At 45.9% G+C, this 20,313-nt stretch overlaps 1 protein-coding gene across 3 annotated transcripts in view; it reads left to right on the top strand.

Moving 5' to 3' along the window:
• The window catches only part of Smg6 (SMG6, nonsense mediated mRNA decay factor), a 262,312-nt gene that overhangs the window by 225,652 nt on the left and 16,347 nt on the right, over positions 1 to 20,313 (top strand). For all 3 annotated transcript variants that reach the window (XM_005349562.3, XM_026780050.1, XM_026780049.1), the window contains 2 exons: positions 8,051 to 8,227; positions 13,037 to 13,183. In XM_005349562.3, coding sequence (XP_005349619.2) covers positions 8,051 to 8,227; positions 13,037 to 13,183 — 324 coding nt within the window. The remainder of the gene's footprint in view (positions 1 to 8,050; positions 8,228 to 13,036; positions 13,184 to 20,313) is intronic.

Genomic DNA, 20,313 nt, shown 5'->3' with positions numbered 1-20,313 from the left:
ATTAAAAAAAAAGAAAATTAAAAAAAAAAGGTCTGATATGCATATAGTCTTTGTGAAAGGGTCATTTGACACCTCCCACCTCCCCAAAGGGGTCATGACCCACAGGTTAAGATCCATTGGACTAGATCCTGATTCTAGCCCAGAACTCACTGTCAGTGTGGCAATAAATTAAGGCAGATGAATACTTTCTTCCCCAGGGCCTGAGCTTGCAGCCTCCCCTGCTGGTTCAGTAATTGAGGGCCTAGAGCCTGCATGCAGTCCATGTTTCAGACCAGCTAAAGCCAGCCAGACCTGAAAGGCTTATGTTGGCAGTGCCAGTTTCCTCCCCAACCCCTGCCAATGTGGGTGGTTTCTCTAGAGCACTCTGTAGGGGAAGCAGGATTGGACTTCAGCCCAAGCTACTGCTGCCTATAGCCTGCCGTCTGCGGTGCCCTAGCTGATGAGAGTACACCTTGCTAGAACAGCGGAGCTCAGAGCTATGAGAGAATAGTTTCTTTCCCTGGGAAAAGTCCATGAAGAGCAAGCCATATTCTGCTCTGGGAAGTTCAGGCACCTAGCTGAAAAGATCAGGAAATTCAGGTGGGTTAAAAATTCAATAGAGGGTGTTTTCTCATCATTACTTTTCTGTCAGGCTACCTGGGGCAAAGATCCTGCTGATCCTTATTTAAGGCAAATCTACCACCCATGACACCACTGTAAGGGGTCAGAATTTTGACTTAAGGTGGGATTTTATTTCTGATAATTTGTATTACTAGTGACCTGCTTGTCCTGGCCCGTAGGTCCTCTCCAAAGCCCTATAGAATGCGTTTATGCCTGTTGTTAGGTCCAGGTCTTTGGAGAACAGGAAGAGAAAAAGGACTGCTAGAGAGAGGCCAGGCCTTCTTTCCACCAGCCGACCTGCTCAGGAGCCTGAGTCTAGCACCTTAGTTGTGAGTTAAGATTTAACAGCAGTGTCAATAACCAGGTGAGCATTCTGGTCTGTCCTCCAGCTCTGTTTCCTCCTTACCTGAGTCCAGCTTCTAAACCTCTCAATGGTGCTAGGCACCTGTGAACAGAATATAGCAGAGACGAAGAAAATAACAACCACTCTTTTTTTGGTTTTTCAAGACAGGGTTTCGCTGTAGTTTTTTGTTTGTTTTTAAGAGCCTGTCCTGAAACTAGCTCTTGTAGATCAGGCTGGCTTCAAACTCACAGAGATCCACCTGCCTCCCAAGTGCTAGGATTAAAGGCGTACACCGCCAACACCCGGCTTCAACCACGCATTTATTAAGGCCAGGCACCTTGTTAACTATTTGATAATCATTGTATCTTCTACACCTCAGAAACAGCTTGAGCAAATAGAGGCTCTGAGAAATTAACTTGTCTTTAGAGGCACAGCTAGGAAGTAGCAGCAGTTAGTACCTCTTTCCCAGTGGTCAAGCTCCCGCGCCTTTTGAATTTTCAGTAACCTTACTACTACCCAATCCTCCCACCTATTTTTTTATCCTTTTTTTAAAAAAAAAAAAAACATTTATTGTTTTATAAAGCTTTATGCAAAATTAAATAAATGTTCTCAGGATTCAAAGCTAAAAAAAAAAAACAAAAAACATTTATTTACTTTATTATGTATACAATATTCTGTCTGTGTGTATGCCTGCAGGCCAGAAGAGGGCACCAGACCTCATTACAGATGGTTGTGAGCCATCATGTGGTTGCTGGGAATTGAACTCAGGACCTTTGGAAGAGCAGTAAGTGCTCTTAACCACTGAGCCATCTCTCCAGCCCTTTTTTCCTTTTTTTTTTTTTAAAGGCTTATTTATTATGTATAGACTTCTTCCTGCATGTACACGCCAGATCTCATTATAGATGGTTGTAAGACGCCATGTAGTTACTGGGAATTGAACTCAGGACCTCTGTAAGAGCAGCTAGTGCTCTTAACCACTGAGCCACCTCTCCAGCCCTCCACCTCACCATTTACCACTTCTTTTTTTTTAATTTATTTATTTACTGTGTACAATATTCTGCCTGCACACCAGGAGAGGGCACCAGATCTCATTATAGATGGTTGTGAGCCACCATGTGGATGCTGTGAATTGAACTCAGGACCTCTAGAAGAACAGCCAGTGCTCTTAGGTTCTGAGCCATCTCTCCAGCCCTGTTTGCTACTTCTTGTCAGTCAGTCTTTAGGAGACTTGCTGCTGTCATGCCTGTGTGTGTACATGTGGTACGTATGTGTGTGGAGAACGGCGTCTGTGCCAACTGATTGCTTCTCTTTGATAGTTCACTTTGCCTTCTCTGAAGAAATAGGGATGGAAAAAAAAAAGAAAATAAAAAAAAGAAAAAAAAAAAGAAATAGGGATGGGACCCAGGTCATGAATGCTGTGGCTGCTGTGGGTTGATCAGTCCTGTTAGCACTTTGTCTTGTGACCTTTTGACCCTCTCTTCGCCTATACAGGTCAACCATAGGGTCTAGGGAAGACTAGATATAGACACTGGGATCAGAGGTAACCAAGAAGTGGCCCGTGCTTGGCATATTGCTAGAAATGGGATCAGGAAAGAGAGGCTGTTTCGGTTGGTCTTTTGGACACTGTATGCCCAAGTCATCAGAGATATATCTGGTATACAGGACTCCTGCTTTTCTACATCTCATCTTGGTCACCCAGCCCAAGTACAGCTTCTTACTCTCTTACTCCTCTGACCTCTGACCCTCTCTGCATTTTATACCTTCTTCTTCTGACTCAGACTATGAGTGTGTATCTCCTGGTCCTAAGCTATTGCCTCTGTCTTCAGAGTGAATGTGCATCCTGTGGCCAGTTTCCCTCCTGCCTCTAAGAGTCTGCTCCCTGCCAGGAAGCCCCTCCCCCTAGGAATGTGAATAAACCATTTCCTCTGTCCTTCTAGCTCCAGAGGATTCCCTGTGTGGGATTCTTTATTTCTTGTATCTGAATTTTCATTGGCAGACTCCTCAAGCTGATCCACCCTTGGCAGCTACAGAAGTGTGCTTCCCACCCTCAGTCTCTAGTGAGGGTGAGTCCCGCATAGCTAAAAGTTCCTGATCTATGAAGAAAACACATTAGTGTGAGTTCAGTTTCTTATAGCCAATTCTGTAGGCTTGGCTTATTAAAGATGATAATTAACCCATTGCTAATTGACTTCAGAATCCAGCCAAGCAGCCTGTATTTTACCAGCATTAGTGGTAGATTTGGAGTCTATTTTAAGGTTTCTTAATAATCTCAGCAAGACTTCACTTCTGTCTGCATCTTATTTGCTCTAAGGACATTTTGTAAAATTAACAAGCTATAAAGCTTGATTGAAGGTTTCAACAAATGTGAGAATAATTGACTCCATTTAGAGAAACAAGAAAACAACCTGTAAACTTAAGTTTGCAGGGAAAAACCCATGTGTTTGTTGTTGTTTTTTGTTTTTTTTTTGTTTGTTTGTTTTGTTTTTTTAACCAGAGGAGCAGTGTCAAGCTGAACTTTTAAAAACAGGGGGAGAAAAAAGAACTGGTTTGTAGTGTAAGTTCTAATGTTCTGATTCCCCTAAACCAAAAGTTTAGTGAAAGAAATGTTGCAAAATAACAAGCTGTTGGGCTCTGAGCTCTCCTTCAGTCTGCTCCAGAGGCATGTCAGCATTCCAACCCTTCCTCCTATTTCCTGCCTAGTCCAGGTTTTCTCCCTTCCCCAAGGCTGCTGTGAGGTGTTGCATTTTGGAACTCAGCTTAAATCACTATGCGATGCCTAGTGCTTGGTCCCCTTCTCTCTTGCTCTCTCGCACCGTCAATAAAGTAGCATCAGTCTCTTTTCTGTTTCTGTGTGGGCCTCTACTCAGTTTTCACCGTTCTTACCTGTCCTCCTTCTCATGTAAAATACCCTAGATGTAGACCAACATTCTCCTTTGTCAGTCGGAAGATTTCTTCTGCCTTTTGCAGATCTGCCTCTTATTTAGCCCCTGCCCCCCCCCCTCCCCGCCTCATTACCTGCTCACATTATCTCTCTCTTAAGGAACTGAGCCTGGGACAGAACAGACAGTGATATCACCTCTCCACATCAAGCTTTCAGTTTTCCTTTCTGCTGGGTTCTCTGTGTGTGGACTTGATGGGGTGATAGATAGCTGGAACCCTGAAGCTTATGGTTTAGGTTCCTGCTCCTGATAGGGAGCCGCTTTAGACAACCTTCAAGGAGATAGAAAGGGGCTTTCTTAGGGTGCTTTTTTTCCCCCCTCAGGTCTTCCCTGACCTAACCCCAGTTTTCTGTTGAAAGCAGGAATGATTCATGCGAGACATTTTGTCCATTAACTCTGGAGTAAGTCTTCCTCTAGAAGCGCTCCCAGAAAGGTTTACTGAGAAGGCTCCCAGGGCCTTCTCCGTCTAGCAGCCCTCCCCCACTCCAGGCCAGCCCTGTCATCACAGCCCAGAGGAAGTCTGTCCTTCCAGCTTTCTCCTCGGAAAAATGCAGAGTGCCCAAAGCAAAGAGCAGTGGACATACCATTTACATTCTCTGCTTTTCATCGACAGAGAATGGAAATATATGCTCATGAAGGAGTTACTTTGGCAATTACATCATCGATTTCATTGGTACTCTCTCCTCTCCAAGCAGAGAACCTATAACCTCTTTAACCTTTAACCCCTCTCCTGCGAGAAACTTCATTGCCAAGCAGAGATCATCTTGGAGTTTGCTTTTTAAAGCAAGTGGTTTGAAAGGCTTTCTCCATCTTGATGTATTCCTTAACATACTAAACTTTTTTTTGTTTGTTTTGTCCCTTTCTGACTCAACTACTAGAGTCCCTTTGTGTGGAAAAAATTCCCAAGAGTCTCCTGTAGAACTCCAGGGTCAAGAGTACTATGTTTTTCTCTCTACCAGACTTATTCCTCCCACTCTATGGCAGAATACTCTCAAACCAGCCCAGCAGGCTAGAAATAGGTTTCCCTGAATCTTTGGGCAAGCTCTACACATTCTGCTTGTCATCTTCCCAGTTTACTAAATAACTTGAGTACATTTCTCGCTGTTACACTGTACTTTAGAAACCTAAGAATACTGTGTCCAACTTTTATTTGTTCTCCCTGCTGGTTAGATTACAATGAAAAAAAAATACTCTTTCAAAACATGGTTGAATTGTCTCTACATAAACAGGTAGAATCCATTTTGGACCGCTTCATCCAACTTAAGATGCCCCATTGGAGCAGAGCTCTTTGAGCAGTCATAGTAGTGTCATGGCCCTTAATAGCAAGGATGAATGACCATAGCAGACAAAACTCCCAGGGAAACTAGGTTCATTCTAAAAGGCATAGAAATGAAAGCCGGTGGGTGTTCCTTTTCACTTGTCTTTCTTCATGATAGTTCCCACTGAAACTCTAAGGATGTGCTGCAGGCAGGCTCAGGATGTCTGCACCCCAGGCTCCTGCTGTGCCCTGGAAATCCCCATCTCCAGGAGTCCCACGTCCACACATGTGGCCTTTCTCCCTCTTGGCCAGGAATCACACTGCTTCCTGAGCCATGTACCCACCCAGGGCCTGCCTTAATGACAAAGGTGTTTCTTTCCACTTGATTAAGCATACACCCATAAGACATTGTCTTCTCCTGAGCAGGTTTCTGCTACAGATTGAACTGGGGCTCACATAGCCATTTGACCATCCAGGTGAGCCAAGGACCATTGCAAACTCCTTCTCTCTCCTCTCCTCACTCCTCTACTTCCTCCATTCCATTCAGTGGCAGCAGTCTCATGCCAGAAAGGAAAGTCCTGGATCCATTACATAATTCTACATAGTGCAAGCAGTAGCTGGGGCATAAGGTCAGAGGTCATAATGGGGTCAGATGGCTGACACACACTGTAACGACAAGGTGGTTAAAATTAGACCACAGAGAGGAAACTGGCAGTCTTGTGGAAATGCAGAAGTTTCCTCTGCAAGTGAGAGACTGGGGATGTAGGCAGGCCACTGTGCGTGCTGCCTGCCAGGCTATTACTCATTTCAGCTCTGTTCTTTAATGCCTTCTAGACCCTGCTTCTGTATTTGTAGCCTTCCTCATCACACGTTTAAATACACACGATGGAACCATGGTTACCTACCCTGGCCCAAGGCAGGACCTTAAGGGAGGTATCCCAAGATCAGGCCTCTTAAGCTCAAGAGGTTCGAAGCCTCTTAAATGAATGTGGTCAGATATTTAGCCTAATATTCTACCCTATGGTAACAATAGCCAAAGGTGAGTGGCATCTGGGCAGGGGAGAAGATGGCAGAGAATGAAGTTGTGGCACAGATGATTGGTGTGCATGCACCAGCCACATGCCATAGTGTTGACTTGTTCACCCTGCCTTAGAAGATCAGCCGGGCGATGGTGGCGCACGCCTTTAATCCCCAGCACTCGGGAGGCAGAGGCAGGCGGATCTCTGTGAGTTCAAGGCCAGCCTGGTCTACAAAGGGAGTTCCAGGACAGGCTCCAAAGCCACAGAGAAACCCTGTCTCAAAAAACAAAAAAAAAAAAAAGAAGATATCCTGTATCATCTGTTCGTATAGTCTCCAGTGAGTTTCTCTGTGCCTACAAGTCTTTTCCCAGTATCCTGTTGTGTGCCTCTTTATTCTCAGCACCCTCCCAGGGAAACATGAGAAGTACAAAATGTAATCTTTTCTTGTTTTGTTTTGTTTTTTGTTTTTTTGAGGCAGGATTTCTCTGTAGCTTTGGAACCTGTCCTGGAACTAGCTCTTATAGACCAGGTCAAAATGTAATCTTTGACACTAGAGGGCTTGCCTTCTGAATGGAGGAGCTGGTATATACAACAGTGAAATGATGAGCCAAGACAGTCCAAGCTCCACAACAGTCCTTCACCTGTCCGTTCATATTCAGAAATGAAGTTTAAAATAGGTATGGGGGTGGGTGGGGCTGGAGATTTGACTCATCAGATAAGAGCACTGTCTGTCCTTCCACAGAACCTGGGTTTCATTCCCAGCACCCACGTGGCAGCTCATAACCATTTGTAACTTCAGTTGCAGGGTATCTGACACTGCCTTCTGGGTTCCTTGTGCACCAGGCATGTATTTGTTGCACAAACATACATGCAGGCAAAATACCCAAGCACATAAAATAAAGTTTTAAAATGGGTCTCGGTCGTTTAGTGTGTCTTGGAATCACTGATGGTGAAAGGGCTGTCCTCTGTGTTGTATCTGACCATTATGGTGTAGACATGGCCCTCTGCTACTTAGATGCACATCAAGCCAGGCCCTCTTCCTTGATGAACATCTAGTAGTCAGTAGACAAGAAGAGGGCCTCAGAAGCCAGAGAGTAAGAGAAAGGGGCCACCAATAGCAAGACAGAACAGCCTTGTAGGGAGGATTCCAGTCTAGGTGACTGTGGACACTTCTTCATCTGGGACCTTTACAAATCTGACAGTTGTTCAGGATAATAAGGCAATCTCAGCTAAATCAACTATAGCTTCTCTGACAGCACTGTCATATGTGCAGCTGGAGCAACATGGGAGCCACTCATGTGCACCCTGGAGGGCAGAACTTTGGTGAACTCACCTGCTCTGCCCAGTCTTCTGATAATTTCCTGCCCAGTTCTTAGGTGAGGCAGCTTCCATCCAAGTGAGTTTAGAATCACTTGGCTAAGATGAAACAGTCAAGAAAACTTATCTTTGAGCTGCAAGTTGTCCTGCAGGGAGTCAGGAGAGAGGGCACCAAGGGTACTAGAAAGCCATGTCTGTGGCAGCCAGCCTGCAGCAGTCCTTTCCCCATCCTGTTACTACTGTTCCAAACTTGGAAGAAATTGCTTTCTGGTTTTTGTTTTTTTCATAATGTCTTTAGTAAAAGAAAAGCACAAGCCCTGGGGGCACCTGGCATTGGTCTTGAGGTTGTCTGCTGCCCCAGGGATGACCTAAGCAAGGCCCTGGTGACTTCCTTCCTTCGGAAGACCTTGGTCCTTGCCTGCTTCCATACACACGCACACTCTTGTTGCTCATACTACCTCCCTCCCCAGTAACTTTGACACAATTCTCGTGTGCCCTGCAGCTAACATTGTCTTTCATCTTCATCCTCCCTCTCAGAAAATGCTGTTTTTCTTCTCTCCCTCTCGCCCTGTAGGTTATTGCAGCTGACTGCAAAAGGGTCACAGTGCTGAAGTATTTTCTGGAAGCCCTTTGTGGACAAGAAGAGCCTCTGCTGGCATTCAAGGGTGGAAAATATGTGTCAGTGGCACCCGTCCCAGACACCATGGGAAAGGAAATGGGAAGCCAAGAGGGAAAACAACTGGAAGATGAGGTACTATGCGGGAAGAGCCCACTATGGCATAGGGAAGGCTCCCCTTCCCCCAGGCCCCAATGCCTAGGCTGGAGCTTCTCCTTGGGGTTATTTATAACCTCTTAGTTCAGTGTCTGTTGACATGACAGCCATTCTCAAGAGTGCACTCTGTTGATGCCCCTTCCTGCCAGTCTACCCCAATGCCTCTATCTACGAGTTCCAGATGCTTCTTTTTAATGTTACATTGGAGGAAAGAGTTTAATAATGTTTAGCTCTGGAGGCTTAGGAGGCAGTAGAGAGAAAGGGGTGTTAGGGTTCAGGCTGAGGATCAAGTTTATAGATGTGTGGAGCTCAGCACTGCACAGGCCTGAATTCCAGCCTCCGGCTCATGGGCCCAGGGCTAACATACAGGAAGAGCTGACATTGCTGGCCCCATGTGGAAAATCACCCCTCCCCCAGCTTGCTCTCCCTCCCTTACTCCCTCCCTCCTGCACATCCTGATGTGATTAAGGAATTCTCCTCTTGTTTGTTTGCCCTTGGTTTTTCCTGTAGCCCTTGCTTCACTCCAGACTAGCGTGTGTGTGTGTGTGTGTGTGTGTGTGTGTGTGTGTGTGTGTGTGTGTGTGTCTGTCTGTCTGTCTGTCTCTGTGAGTCTGTCTGTGTGTGTGTCTGTGTGTATGGACATACTATGCTATGCTTACCTATATACCGACCCCTGCAGGCCTCCTTGGCAGTTGCCCTAGTATGATATATGTCTTTCTGTGGATGATCTTTGATGGTCATCTATATGTGCCCAGTTTGGGTGTCAACTTAAATGAACATTGCTGCCAGCTTTCCTGCGGTCCGTGGGTTCTGAGTAAATGTGAGTGTGTGGTGGAAATGGAGCATGTGTGCATTTAGCATCACTGTCAGCCTCCTTACTGTTTGTCTGGGTGTGAGTAACTGTCTGGGTACATATACACATCTCACTTTTGCCTGAAGGTCGGCTCTTTTCTTCTTTTTTACACCATAGTATTAAAGACAGGGGCCTTAGGTAGAAAGAAACATGGGATGGAGGGAAGAGACGGAAGCAATTCTAGCCAGAGGCCAGGTCACCCATAGGCCAGCACAGTCATTTGGCCTGCAGCAGTCTCAAGCGCCCGGTGGAGCAGGGCGGGGTACAGGGATGAAATCAGCAACAGGCCAAGGAAGCCAGATGTCAGCTGGAAGCTGTCGTTTAGGATCTCAGGCAGTGATAGAGTGGCCACCTTTGGAACAGAGTCTTCAGAGAAGCAGTCTTGGCCTGACTTCATTAGGATAGCTGGAGAACTCCACCCCGTGCTGATGACACAGGGCTCAGCTTCCAGGGCAGAGGTGGTTCCAGGGCTATAGCTAAACCCACAATTCTAGACTCTCCAGATGAAACCTGGGCAGGGAATACAGGAAAGAATGAGCTGTCAGCATGGGAGGAGAGAGTGGAGTTGTCAGAGCCATTGGGGTATCCAAGCCTTAGCAGGCAGAACAGTGCTCCTGCAGCACTGGACAGTGTGGGAAACACAGGGCAGTGATACCCGTACTTCTTTCCTTTATCTCACCCACACTGAAAGGCTAAAGTCGGCAGTGGAGGGTGAGTAAAACCAGCTCTTCAGCATGACTGGAAAAGATGTCTCTGAACAGTAGAACTGGCAGCACAAGCCTCGCTAGGCAAAGAGGTACCCTAGAAGGAACAGGCCACCTCTAGTGCCAGATCTAGTTGTGCCACAGTACTCTCCTTCTGAGGTTTATTGACCAAGCAAAGGTTCATGACCCACACCAGGCTGCCCACTTCTTCCTTTTCCCACGAGTCTCCTGGGTTCCTTTATGTCAGTGGTCCCTGGGAAACCCTACTTACCCTGTTCTGTGTAATTTCATAACCCTTTACTTCCTCGTTTGCTATGAGAGCTGAGCAAACCTCAGACAAGCTTCTCTGACCCTCCTTTGACCTCAGTCTTGCTTACTCTAAACCAGTGCTAACTGTCCACCCAGGGTCAGAGCAGGCAAGGACAGACACTCTTCCTCTGTGGGCCAGCAGGCATCTTGTTGCACTTGCTCCTGTCCAGGTTTACCCTGTGAGCAAGGAAATGGATGTGAAGTCTTCTTCCTTTTCATGGCCAAGTATTAACAAATAAACTGTGCCTGTGGACAATACACTAGACCACCCCCCCCCCCCAGACCTCTCAGAACTGTGACAGATTCTATCCTCAGTTCTCATCTCCCCAAGCTGCAGACTAATTGGAAGAGGTGCATGGTGGTGGTGGGGTGTCCTTGGTCATCTTTCTTTGTAAGGGACAATGTGTAGTTTAAGGATACTGCCAAACCACCCAGCTTCGCTACAATCCCACTTCTCATCACTTACTACTTTTCACTGAGAGAATTCCAGTCTGCCTTAATAGGTCTAGGCCTGACAAAGCTAAGGGCTGAATCTGAGCTTGTGCCCTCAATTCAGAACCCTAGCCCTGCAGGGGTTTTTTGTTTTTGTTTTTGTTGTTATTGTTGTTTGGTTTGGGGGGGGGTTGGTTTGTTTTTTGTTGTTGTTGTTGTTGTTGTTGTTTTAAATTTTGAGACAGGGTTTCTCCGTAGCTTTTGGTTCCTGTCCTAGAACTAGCTCTTGTAGACCAGGCTGGCCTCGAAGTCACAGAGATCTGCCTGCCTCTGCCTCCCGAGTGCTGGGATTAAAAGCGTGTGCCCCCATTGCCCGGCTCCCTGCACGTTTGTTCATTATGCTTGGTAAAAGCCGATGGCAGAGGGAGTCAGATTCACTTGAATTTAAATACCTGCTCTGCTTGCTGCCACCTTTATGACTGAGCAGGCTATTTTACTCTAAATGTCTTTATTTATAAAGCAGGGATGGGCCAGCAGTGATGCTGTAACTCATTTAATCCCAGCACTGTGGAGGCAGAGGCAGGCAGATCTCTGTGTTTGCGGCCAGCCTGGTCTACAGAGTGAGTTTCAGGACAACCAGAGATACACAGAAAAGCCCTTTCTTGAAAAACCAAAAATAAGAAATAAATAAAACACAGGTGATAATAGCTATGTGAAGTTATGAGAATTAGGGGCTGGAGAGAAGATGGCTGAGAGGTTAAGATTACTGACTGCTCTCCCAGAGGTTCTGAGTTCAATTCCCATCAACCACATGGCCCTCACAACCATCTTTAATGAGATCTGGTGCCCTCTCCTGGTGTGCAGGCATAACACTATATGCATAATAAAAAATAAATCTTTTTTAAAAAATATTTTTTATTTATTATGTATACAATGTTCTGTCTGCATGCCTGCAGGCCAGAAGAGGGCACCAGACCTCATTACAGATGGTTGTGAGCCACCATGTGGTTGCTGGGAATTGAACTCAGGACCTTTGGAAGAGCAGGCAATGCTCTTAACCACTGAGCCATCTCTCCAGCCCTAATAAATAAATCTTTAACCAAAAAAAAAAGTGAGAATTAGCTGGACGGTGGTGGTTTATATCTTTTTTTAAATATTTATTTATTTATTATGTATACAATATTCTGTCTGCATGTATGCCTGCAGGCCAGAAGAGGGCATCAGATCTCATTACAGATGGTTGTGGGCCACCATGTGGTTGGCAGGAATTGAACTCAGGACCTTTGGAAGAGCAGGCAATGCTCTTAACCACTGAGCCATTTCTCCAGCCTGGTGGTTTAGATCTTTAATCCCTGTACTCAGGAAGCAGAGGCAGGCGGATCTCTGTGAGTTTGAGGCCAACCTGGTCTACAGAGTGAGTTGTAGGGCAGCCAGGACTGTTATACAGAGAAACCCTGTCTTGAAAACACATACAAAAAAAAAAAAAAAAAAAAAAGAAAGAAAAAAGAAGAAATGTGAGAATTAAAAGAGTCAATGTATGAAAAATACATAGCCCTTAACATAGCCCATAAAAAGCACTGAGTAGCTAGTAGCTGTCAGGGTAGGCATCACTATCATCCTGTTAGAATTGCAGGAATCTTTTTTCTCCTATTGAATCACTCCCTATTTCCCCTACTAGCCCCATCCGTCAAGGAAGCTCTCTTGGGCAGCTGTATGTTCTCTCCTGACCAAGGCCAAAAGTAAGAGAGTGAGGAATGGAGCTAGGACCACCCGGGGAGCAGTGACTGCTGAGAACTGAGTCTGCAAGTGAGGAAGTGCCATCCCTGGGGAAGGCTCCATCAGCCTGGCAAGGAGGCTCCTTAAGCTAGCCAGCCACCTCCTTCTTACTCTGCCTAGGCCCTTGGAGGGCAGCTAAGCAAGGCCATGTTATGTGAATTTTTTAATGGGGCCCAGAAATCCCCACATCACCAGGCTGTGGTCTTAAAAAGAAATCAGGGCTAGGTCTATAGAGCTACAGCATCTGCTCTTGATGCTGTCTGGGGCAAAGGAACTTCCTTGCTCTCCTAGCTCCCAGATGTTGGTCAGAGTTGATTCTTATCAGATTATTAGCATGAATTAGATTTAAATTAGGCAGTTCAACTTTCTCTATCATTTATCCTTTGAATCATTTATAATTTCAAAATGAAAATAAGTCCAAAGTTTGTGTTTGAGTATGTACAAGGGAAAACACAGGAGTGTGAACACAAGCATGCATGTGAACATACATGATTATGAGTGTCGTACGTATGAGTGTGTAAGAAAAAGCTGTACCATTTAAGGGTGTAATTTAAGGGGAAGAATGACAACTTCTGCCAACATATTTTAGGGAACCCTTGGCAAGGAGTGCGCCCCATCAACATAGGATGGGCTAAAGGAGTAGAGTGGACCCATTAACATCCGTGGCTCACAGTCTCCTCTTTTCCTTTGTCTGTGCTTTTGCTTTACTCCAAGGAAGAAGATGTGGTAATTGAAGACTTTGAGGAAGATTCAGAGGCTGAAGGCAGTGGGGGCGAAGATGATATCAGGGAACTTCGGGCCAAGAAGCTGGCACTAGCAAGGAAGATAGCTGAGCAACAGCGACGTCAGGAAAAGATCCAGGTGAGCCTAACTGGAGAAACTGATTCCCATTGAGGGTGTGGCCTACAAACCATGAAATGACGTGAGCAGGGAGTGGCAGGGCATCTGTTGTTATACTCCATCTCTGCACTCAAATTGTGAGTGCTAAGGCAGGGCAGAGTCTTGTCAGTGTCTGATGAGCGTCACTTCTCCTGTGAGACTCTGTCAATACCACACATCCAGTTTTTCATGTAATTAAAGGGACTCAGTTCTCTTTCACTATTGTAGCTATTCATTGAGAGCACTCCTTATTGTGGGATTAGGATGCCATAGCCATAGGCTGGGTTCCGAAGATATGGGAGAGCCCCTTTTGGACAGAGAACTTTCCACATTCTCTCAGGGAGAAACTACCTAATCTACATTCAGGGGTTACCTTGCTGTCAGCCCTTCTGGAAGCCCAAACCTTCATTACCGCAAGTTTTTCTCTATAGCTCTCCCAGATCTGTCTCCTTATACTGAATACGTATTTCTCCAAGGAAGTTATACTCCCTTTATATACTTTTTTTTTGTTTGTTTGTTTTTGTTTTTCGAGACAGGGTTTCTCTGTGGTTTTGGAGCCTGTCCTGGAACTAGCTCTTGTAGACCAGGCTGGTCTCGAACTCACAGAGATCCGCCTGCCTCTGCCTCCCGAGTGCTCCCTTTATATACTTTTGCACGAGAGATCATTAAACCTCTCTAAGCATGTATGTCTTTAGGGCTCTCTTCAGACGCTCCTCTCATCTCCTTCCTCCCTCTCTTTCTGTCTTCCATCCATCCCTTTCTGCTAGCTTCCCCACCCCATGTCTCCCTCTTTCCATTTGAGATAAGGTCTTACTGTGTAGCCCTGACTGGCCTGGGACTCACTATGTATACCAGGATGGCCTTAAATTCACAGGGTTCATTTGCCTCTGTATCCAAAGTGCCTCCGGAGACAAGTATCACCACTCTTGACATGCTGTTCTTCTCTTAAATATATGGTTTAGTGTAGAAAGCCAAGAAACTTGATATAATTTGGGAGCTGACACTTACCTAACCTTTGCACTGAACAAACTATCTAACTTTGAAGAGCCTGTTTTCTTCATCTGCTGAGTGATAGTACTGTCTTGAGAGGCTTGCATGAGACTGCCACCAAAGTGCTTAGCCTGCAGTGGTCCCTTTATCTGAAATTAGTCTCAGCACCCTGCCCCCGGAGAGGAATGATAATAGTTGGAATTGGTCTCTTAGACATACCTATGTCCTACTGCTACTACGATCCAGCATGCAATATATCTCTACATGCATGCCTGTTATAATGTGACCATCTCTTTGTTTAAACTCTGTAAAGGCTGTAAACCTCTTTGTGGCCCAAAGATCAGCATCATCTTTAAGATCTTCAAGTTTCTCTTCCTGCCCTTTTCTTTTTTTTTTCTTTTTTTCTTTTAAAGACAGAGTTTCTCTGTAGCTTTGGAGCCTGTCCTGGAACTAGCTCTTGTTGACCAGGCTGGCCTCGAACTCACAGAGATCCGCCTGCCTCTGCCTCTTGAGTGCTGGGATTAAAGGCGTGCGCCACCACCGCCCGGCTCCTGCCCTTCTCTTTCTCATCATCTGTCCTCACAAAAGTCGCACCTATAGTTACCACCTCAATGTCCTGACTATCAGTTCAGCTGTTAAAGAAATTATTGCCAAAAATCACCCAGGACCTGCTTTTACCATATTTAGTCCTTCTGTGCATGGTAGTATAAGCCTGTAATTCTACCTTGTGGGATGTGGAGGATGAAATTCAAAGCCATCCTCAACTACAAACCAAGTTCAAGGCCAGCCTGAGCTATATGAAACTCACTCAAAGAAAGGAAGGAAGGCAGAAAAGAAAAGAAAGACTCTAAAACTTAGTCCCCATTATGGTTAACTTCTTTATAGCTTTGGGTCCTTAAGTCTCTTTCCTCCAGCTTCCCGTTAACATAGTGAGTGCACTGTTGTCTTCTCTGCTAGACAGGGAAAAACCTTTCCCAGCTTTTTCTTTTAAGTTCCACTATCCTTTCTATTGTTTTTAAGTCTAGCAAGCTGAATAATTAGTATTTAACAGAAATTTTTGGTTGACTTCACTGATGGTAGCAAGTAGAACATCATCTCAAATTTTGCCACGAGCTTTTACCCCTGCTATCCAATTTATTTATTTATTTATTTATTTATTTATTTATTTATTTATTTATTTTGGTTTTTTAGAGACAGGGTTTCTCTGTGGCTTTGGAGCCTGTCCTGGAACTAGCTCTGTAGACCAGGCTGGTCTCGAACTCACAAAGAAATCCGCCTGCCTCTGCCTCCCGAGCCAATTTATTTATTTTTTGTTTGTTTGTTGGGCTTTTTTTTTTTCTTTTGAGACAGGGTTTCTCAGCTCAACAGCTCTAACTGTCCTGGAACTTCCTCTGTAGACCACGCTGGCCTCAAACTCCCAGAAATCCACCTGGCCTCTGCCTCCCAATTGCTGGGATTAAAGACGTGCGCCATCTCTGCCCCAGTCTAATTTCTTATCATTTTCTGTACATCCCCCCCTCCTTCCCTAAGTCCCATTGCTGCTGCTACCCTAGTTCAGGGACTTGTTTAACCATAGGAACTAGGGCCCTGCCTTGTATGGATCCAGAGGATGCCACTGACTTTATAAACTGTAAATGGCTCCTCTTGGACTTACATAGTACTCAGTCTGGCCACCAGGCTCCAGCCACACCATGAGCTCAGTTCTTTTCCCAGAGAGCCATTCCCTTGCTCAGAAATCATCAGTGCTTTTGCTTGGCTAGTGAAATAAAGCTTAATTCCTTCTAATGACATTTTAGATTTCCAGTCTTCTCCCAGTGTGTTTTTTCTACTTTGTTTCCCATTAACACACTCCCTATGAGCCATTATTAGCTATTAGACATTGGGCAAAGAGGTTGATTTCTCTGAGCCTGTTTCTGAATCTGTAAAATGAACTCGACACAGAACCTGCCCCATAGTTGCTAGATTTCCTCAGGATGAGCAACAGTGTGTATAAAGTGCCTGTTGGGGCATTAAGGCTCCTGACCAGATAGTGTTATTAACCTTCCTCTCTCCTCACTGCCCTTTCCCACTTTTACATGTTTGTTGAGTCTGTCTCTCAATACAAATGACTCTTTTTCTGCTCTACATTTCCTGTTAGCTGTTGAAATTCTATTTTCCTTGTGTTTCCCAATGAAACTCCTTCTCCCCAGTGAAGCCTTCCTTGATCTCCCCCAGGAGGAATTCACCTATCTCCCTGCTATAGGGTTCCTGCAGTGTTGATTTATACTTCATTTGTGGTACTGTTATCATGTCTCATATTACAGTTATTTGTGGCCATTTTCCTCCTCCGTACTATGAATCTTAGAAGAAATCAGCTCAGTTTAGCAAGTAGTATTGTACCTTGATTCTCCTGATGGCTAAGATGAAAAAAATGTGGGGGGAGGTTTCAAGGCAGACCATACAGTGGAGAAGCTATTATTCTGTTTGTTTGTTTGTTTCAAGACAGGGTTTCTCAATATAGCCTTGGCCTGGAACTCCTAGACTGTCCTCAAACTCAGGACACCTGAGAGCTAAGATTAAAGGTGTGTGCCACTGCAGCCCTGGGAGAAGTTGTAAAACAAGTGACTTGGCTTGTGAGTGGGGTCTTTTAAAAGTTTAAGTATTAAGTGGGTGTGGTGACACATGCCTTTAATCTCAGGACTCAGGGCAAAGGCAGGCGGGCAGATCAAAAGCCAGCTTGTTCTGCAAAGCAGATTCCAAGACAGCCAGAGATACATAGAGAGGCTTTATCTCAAAAACTGAACAAACAGCCGGGCGGTGGTGGCGCACGCCTTTAATCCCAGCCTTCGGGAGGCAGAGACAGGAGGATTTCTGCAGAGACAGGCGGATTTCTGTGAGTTTGAGGCCAGCCTGGTTTGTAGAGCTAGTTCTAGAACAAGCTTCAAAAAGCTGCAGAGAGCCAGGTGATGGTGGCTCACACCTTGAATCCCAGCACTCGGGAGGCAGTGGCAGGCGGATCTCTGTGAGTTCTAGGCCAGCCTGGTCTACAAGAGCAAGTTCCAGGACAAAAATCAAAAAAAAAGCTATGGAGAAACCCTGTCCCAAAAAAAAAAAAAAAAAAAAAAAAACAATGAACAAACAAAAAAGATCAAGTACAGGACTGACAAGGTGGCTTAGCAGGTAAAGGCACTTGCCACCAAGCATGATAATCTGAGTTCAGTTTCCAGCACCCATATGGTGAGGGAGATAACTGACTCCTGAAAGTTGTCCTCTGACTTTTATATACATGCTATAACACATGTATGTAACCACTTACTCCAACACACATAATAAGTAAATAAACAAGCAAATAAATAAATAGAAAATTGTTTTGGGATGATCAGGTACAAATAAGCCAGGGTAATACTTGATGTATTGATGCTCAAGAGGCTTAGGCAGGAAGATTACAAATTAAATGTCAGAGCTGGACTGTACAATAAGCCTGATGTATGTAGGTTGGACTACATAGTGAGACCCTCCTGAAAGGGAGAAAGATGCTGTGAGAACATGTGCCAGAGTACACTGTCCAGTTTGGCCATGCAAGCAATATAATTGGAGGTCTAATGTAGACCTAACTTCCAGAGCCACTGATCGTGTCCCACAGTTCTGTTCAGAGGAGGTTGCTTTGGCCCCTTTAAGAACAGGCCCCACAACTGCTGCTGGCTGCCCTGCCTCCTGTCAGCCTCCTTCCTCCAGCCCCATAGCCACAGGAGGATTTCTCAGCAGAGGAAAAATTCCCCCTTTTACCTCCCCCTTCTCTTTAATGCCCGGGGCCCTTCACTTCCATAATTCTTCATTTTCCAGCCTTGAACGTAAGCCAGACACATCTGTCTGGCCATATGCGTGAACCCTGGAGTCTGTGCCGAGGTAGCTGTAAAACAGGGCCGGTGAAGGCCCTTCTGGGAGAGCACACACATGTGTGTGCCCTCAGGCCATTGGCTTCCTGCCCAGAACCACGGGGCCTCAGTGCTCAAACCCGTGTTAACCTTCTCTATTTTTCCTCTTTTTGTTTAATTTAAGGGGGAAAATCCCAAGGAAAAGGTATAAATTGTCCTGGGAGTAGGGGAGAGGCTCCTAGCTAGAGAGACCATTATTGTTGGCAGGTACCTGGGTCACACTAATACAATAAGGAAGAAAGGAGCATCCAGTGAATTAAGATCGGAGAGATGGGCTGTAAATTACACTGCTCTGAACTCCATCAGTCTCCAGGGTGTTAACCGAGAGGTGTAAGGCAAGTCCCCAGCTCCCAGCGCCTTTTACAGATGCAGCAAAACAGGAACCACACATGTTTGGGGAAGGGGATATGAAGATGGGGTTGAACAAAAGCCCCCTTGCCCCAGGATGGCTATAAAGTCCAAGTGTGATCTGGAGCTGTAGCCACACCTCCACTTCCCTGCTCCCACATAGGCCCTTGGGCCTCAAGCTCATCTGTGGAGATGGGGGAGGTGAGGCCTGGCCTCCTTCTGCAGCCTGTCCCTCCCTGCTTCCGGCACTGCAAAGGAGCTGGTGAGTGGGGCCGACTAGAGGTCAGAAAAGGGGTGTGGGGAGCTCTCAGGGCCTGTGCAGCTGGAGCTACAGAGCCCAGGCAGGCCCTAGATGTAAGGGGTGCCAAGTCCACCCACCCAGGGCTTTGAGACCACACGCTCTGACTTAGCCCAGGCTTTACCTTGTTCCCTATGATGGTGCTTCCCTACTGTACTGGTCCTGTCTTCCTCACTGCTTTTTGCCCGTTTTTGTTTTGTTTTGTTGTACTGCCCTTCTTGGGAGATGTCTAGAGTCCTTAGCAAGGTACATGGTTAGTATGGGAAGTTGGTCAGAAAGGTTTCGTCCTAACCAGGCACTCAGGGCCAAGCAGTCACTGAGAATTCTTTTCCAGGCATGAAGCATGGCCTCTTGGCACCTCATGCGATCCTGGCCCTGTGAATCTCCTACCTCCTCCCCTGATTCCATGAGGCTCTTCTGTGATTTGTGCTGCTGTTGGGCGGGGTCAGGTTTCCTGAGCAGTTGCAAACATCCCACCTGAAACATAACAGGCTCTTCCTCTGGCCACAGCTATTGTTTCCCTCTGCATTATGGCCACAGTCTTGCTCTGTAGCCAGCAATGACATGTGTTCTGAAAATAGCTTCACTTGCCTGTCCCCTTCCCGCCCACCCACCCTCCTGAAGATGCAGTCACTCCTTTGTGGTAGCCCCAGGAGTTTCACTCTAAATATAGCCACAGTCCATTCACACTGCCACCCAGCCAGAGGGGGGGCACTGTGGAACAATGGGGTATGCACAGAGCACCCACACACACACACACACACCTGTATGGAAGCTAGCGGAAAGCAGACACTCAGCCCTGGCTCCTAGCTGTCGGAGACAGTGTGGGAGCCAGTACACTACCAGTCCAGGGGCACGTTCACCCCTGAGCAGGAAAGCACATCAGTCTGCAGAACTGGGCACCTCCCAGGCCTACTTCAGCCTCTGCCTAACAAGGTGCTATACCGCCAGATGGCTCCAGCTGCTGACAACTCATTGGCTACTCGAAGCATCCCCCAGAGTCCCAAAATGGTCAAGCCTTTGACTGAAACACCTTTAAACTGATGATTGTAGCAAGCTGAAAAAAGGGAGAGTATATATTTCTTTGGCTTTTTCAGAACAAGCATTATTTATTAAATATTAAAATTCAGGGTATAGAGCAGTGATTGAGCAGTTAAGAGCACTAACTGCTCTTCTAGAGGACATAGATTCCATTTCCAGCCAGTACCCATATGACAGTTCACAACTGTTTGTAACTCTAGTTCCAGAGGATCTGACACCCCATTACGACCTTCTCAGGCACTATACACACACATGGTACACAGCCTATTCATGCAGGGTTTTCTGTAAAGTACTATTTAGAAGATGAGACAATGTGATTAAGTTCATTGAGCTCCTGTAATAATTAGGCCCTACGAGTCTTATGTTAAATCTTGATGTCCCTGTAAATCCCAGCTATTCAGAGGCTCAGGTGGGAAAATAACTTGAGCTCAAGATTTCAAAACCAAGCCGGGCGGTGGTGGCGCACGCCTTTAATCCCAGCACTCGGGAGGCAGAGGTAGGCGGATCTCTGTGAGTTCGAG

Source organism: Microtus ochrogaster, chromosome 7 (assembly GCF_000317375.1).
Source record: "Microtus ochrogaster isolate Prairie Vole_2 chromosome 7, MicOch1.0, whole genome shotgun sequence".
Lineage (NCBI taxonomy): Eukaryota > Metazoa > Chordata > Mammalia > Rodentia > Cricetidae > Microtus > Microtus ochrogaster.
This window is presented reverse-complemented; position numbering and strand designations above follow the sequence as displayed.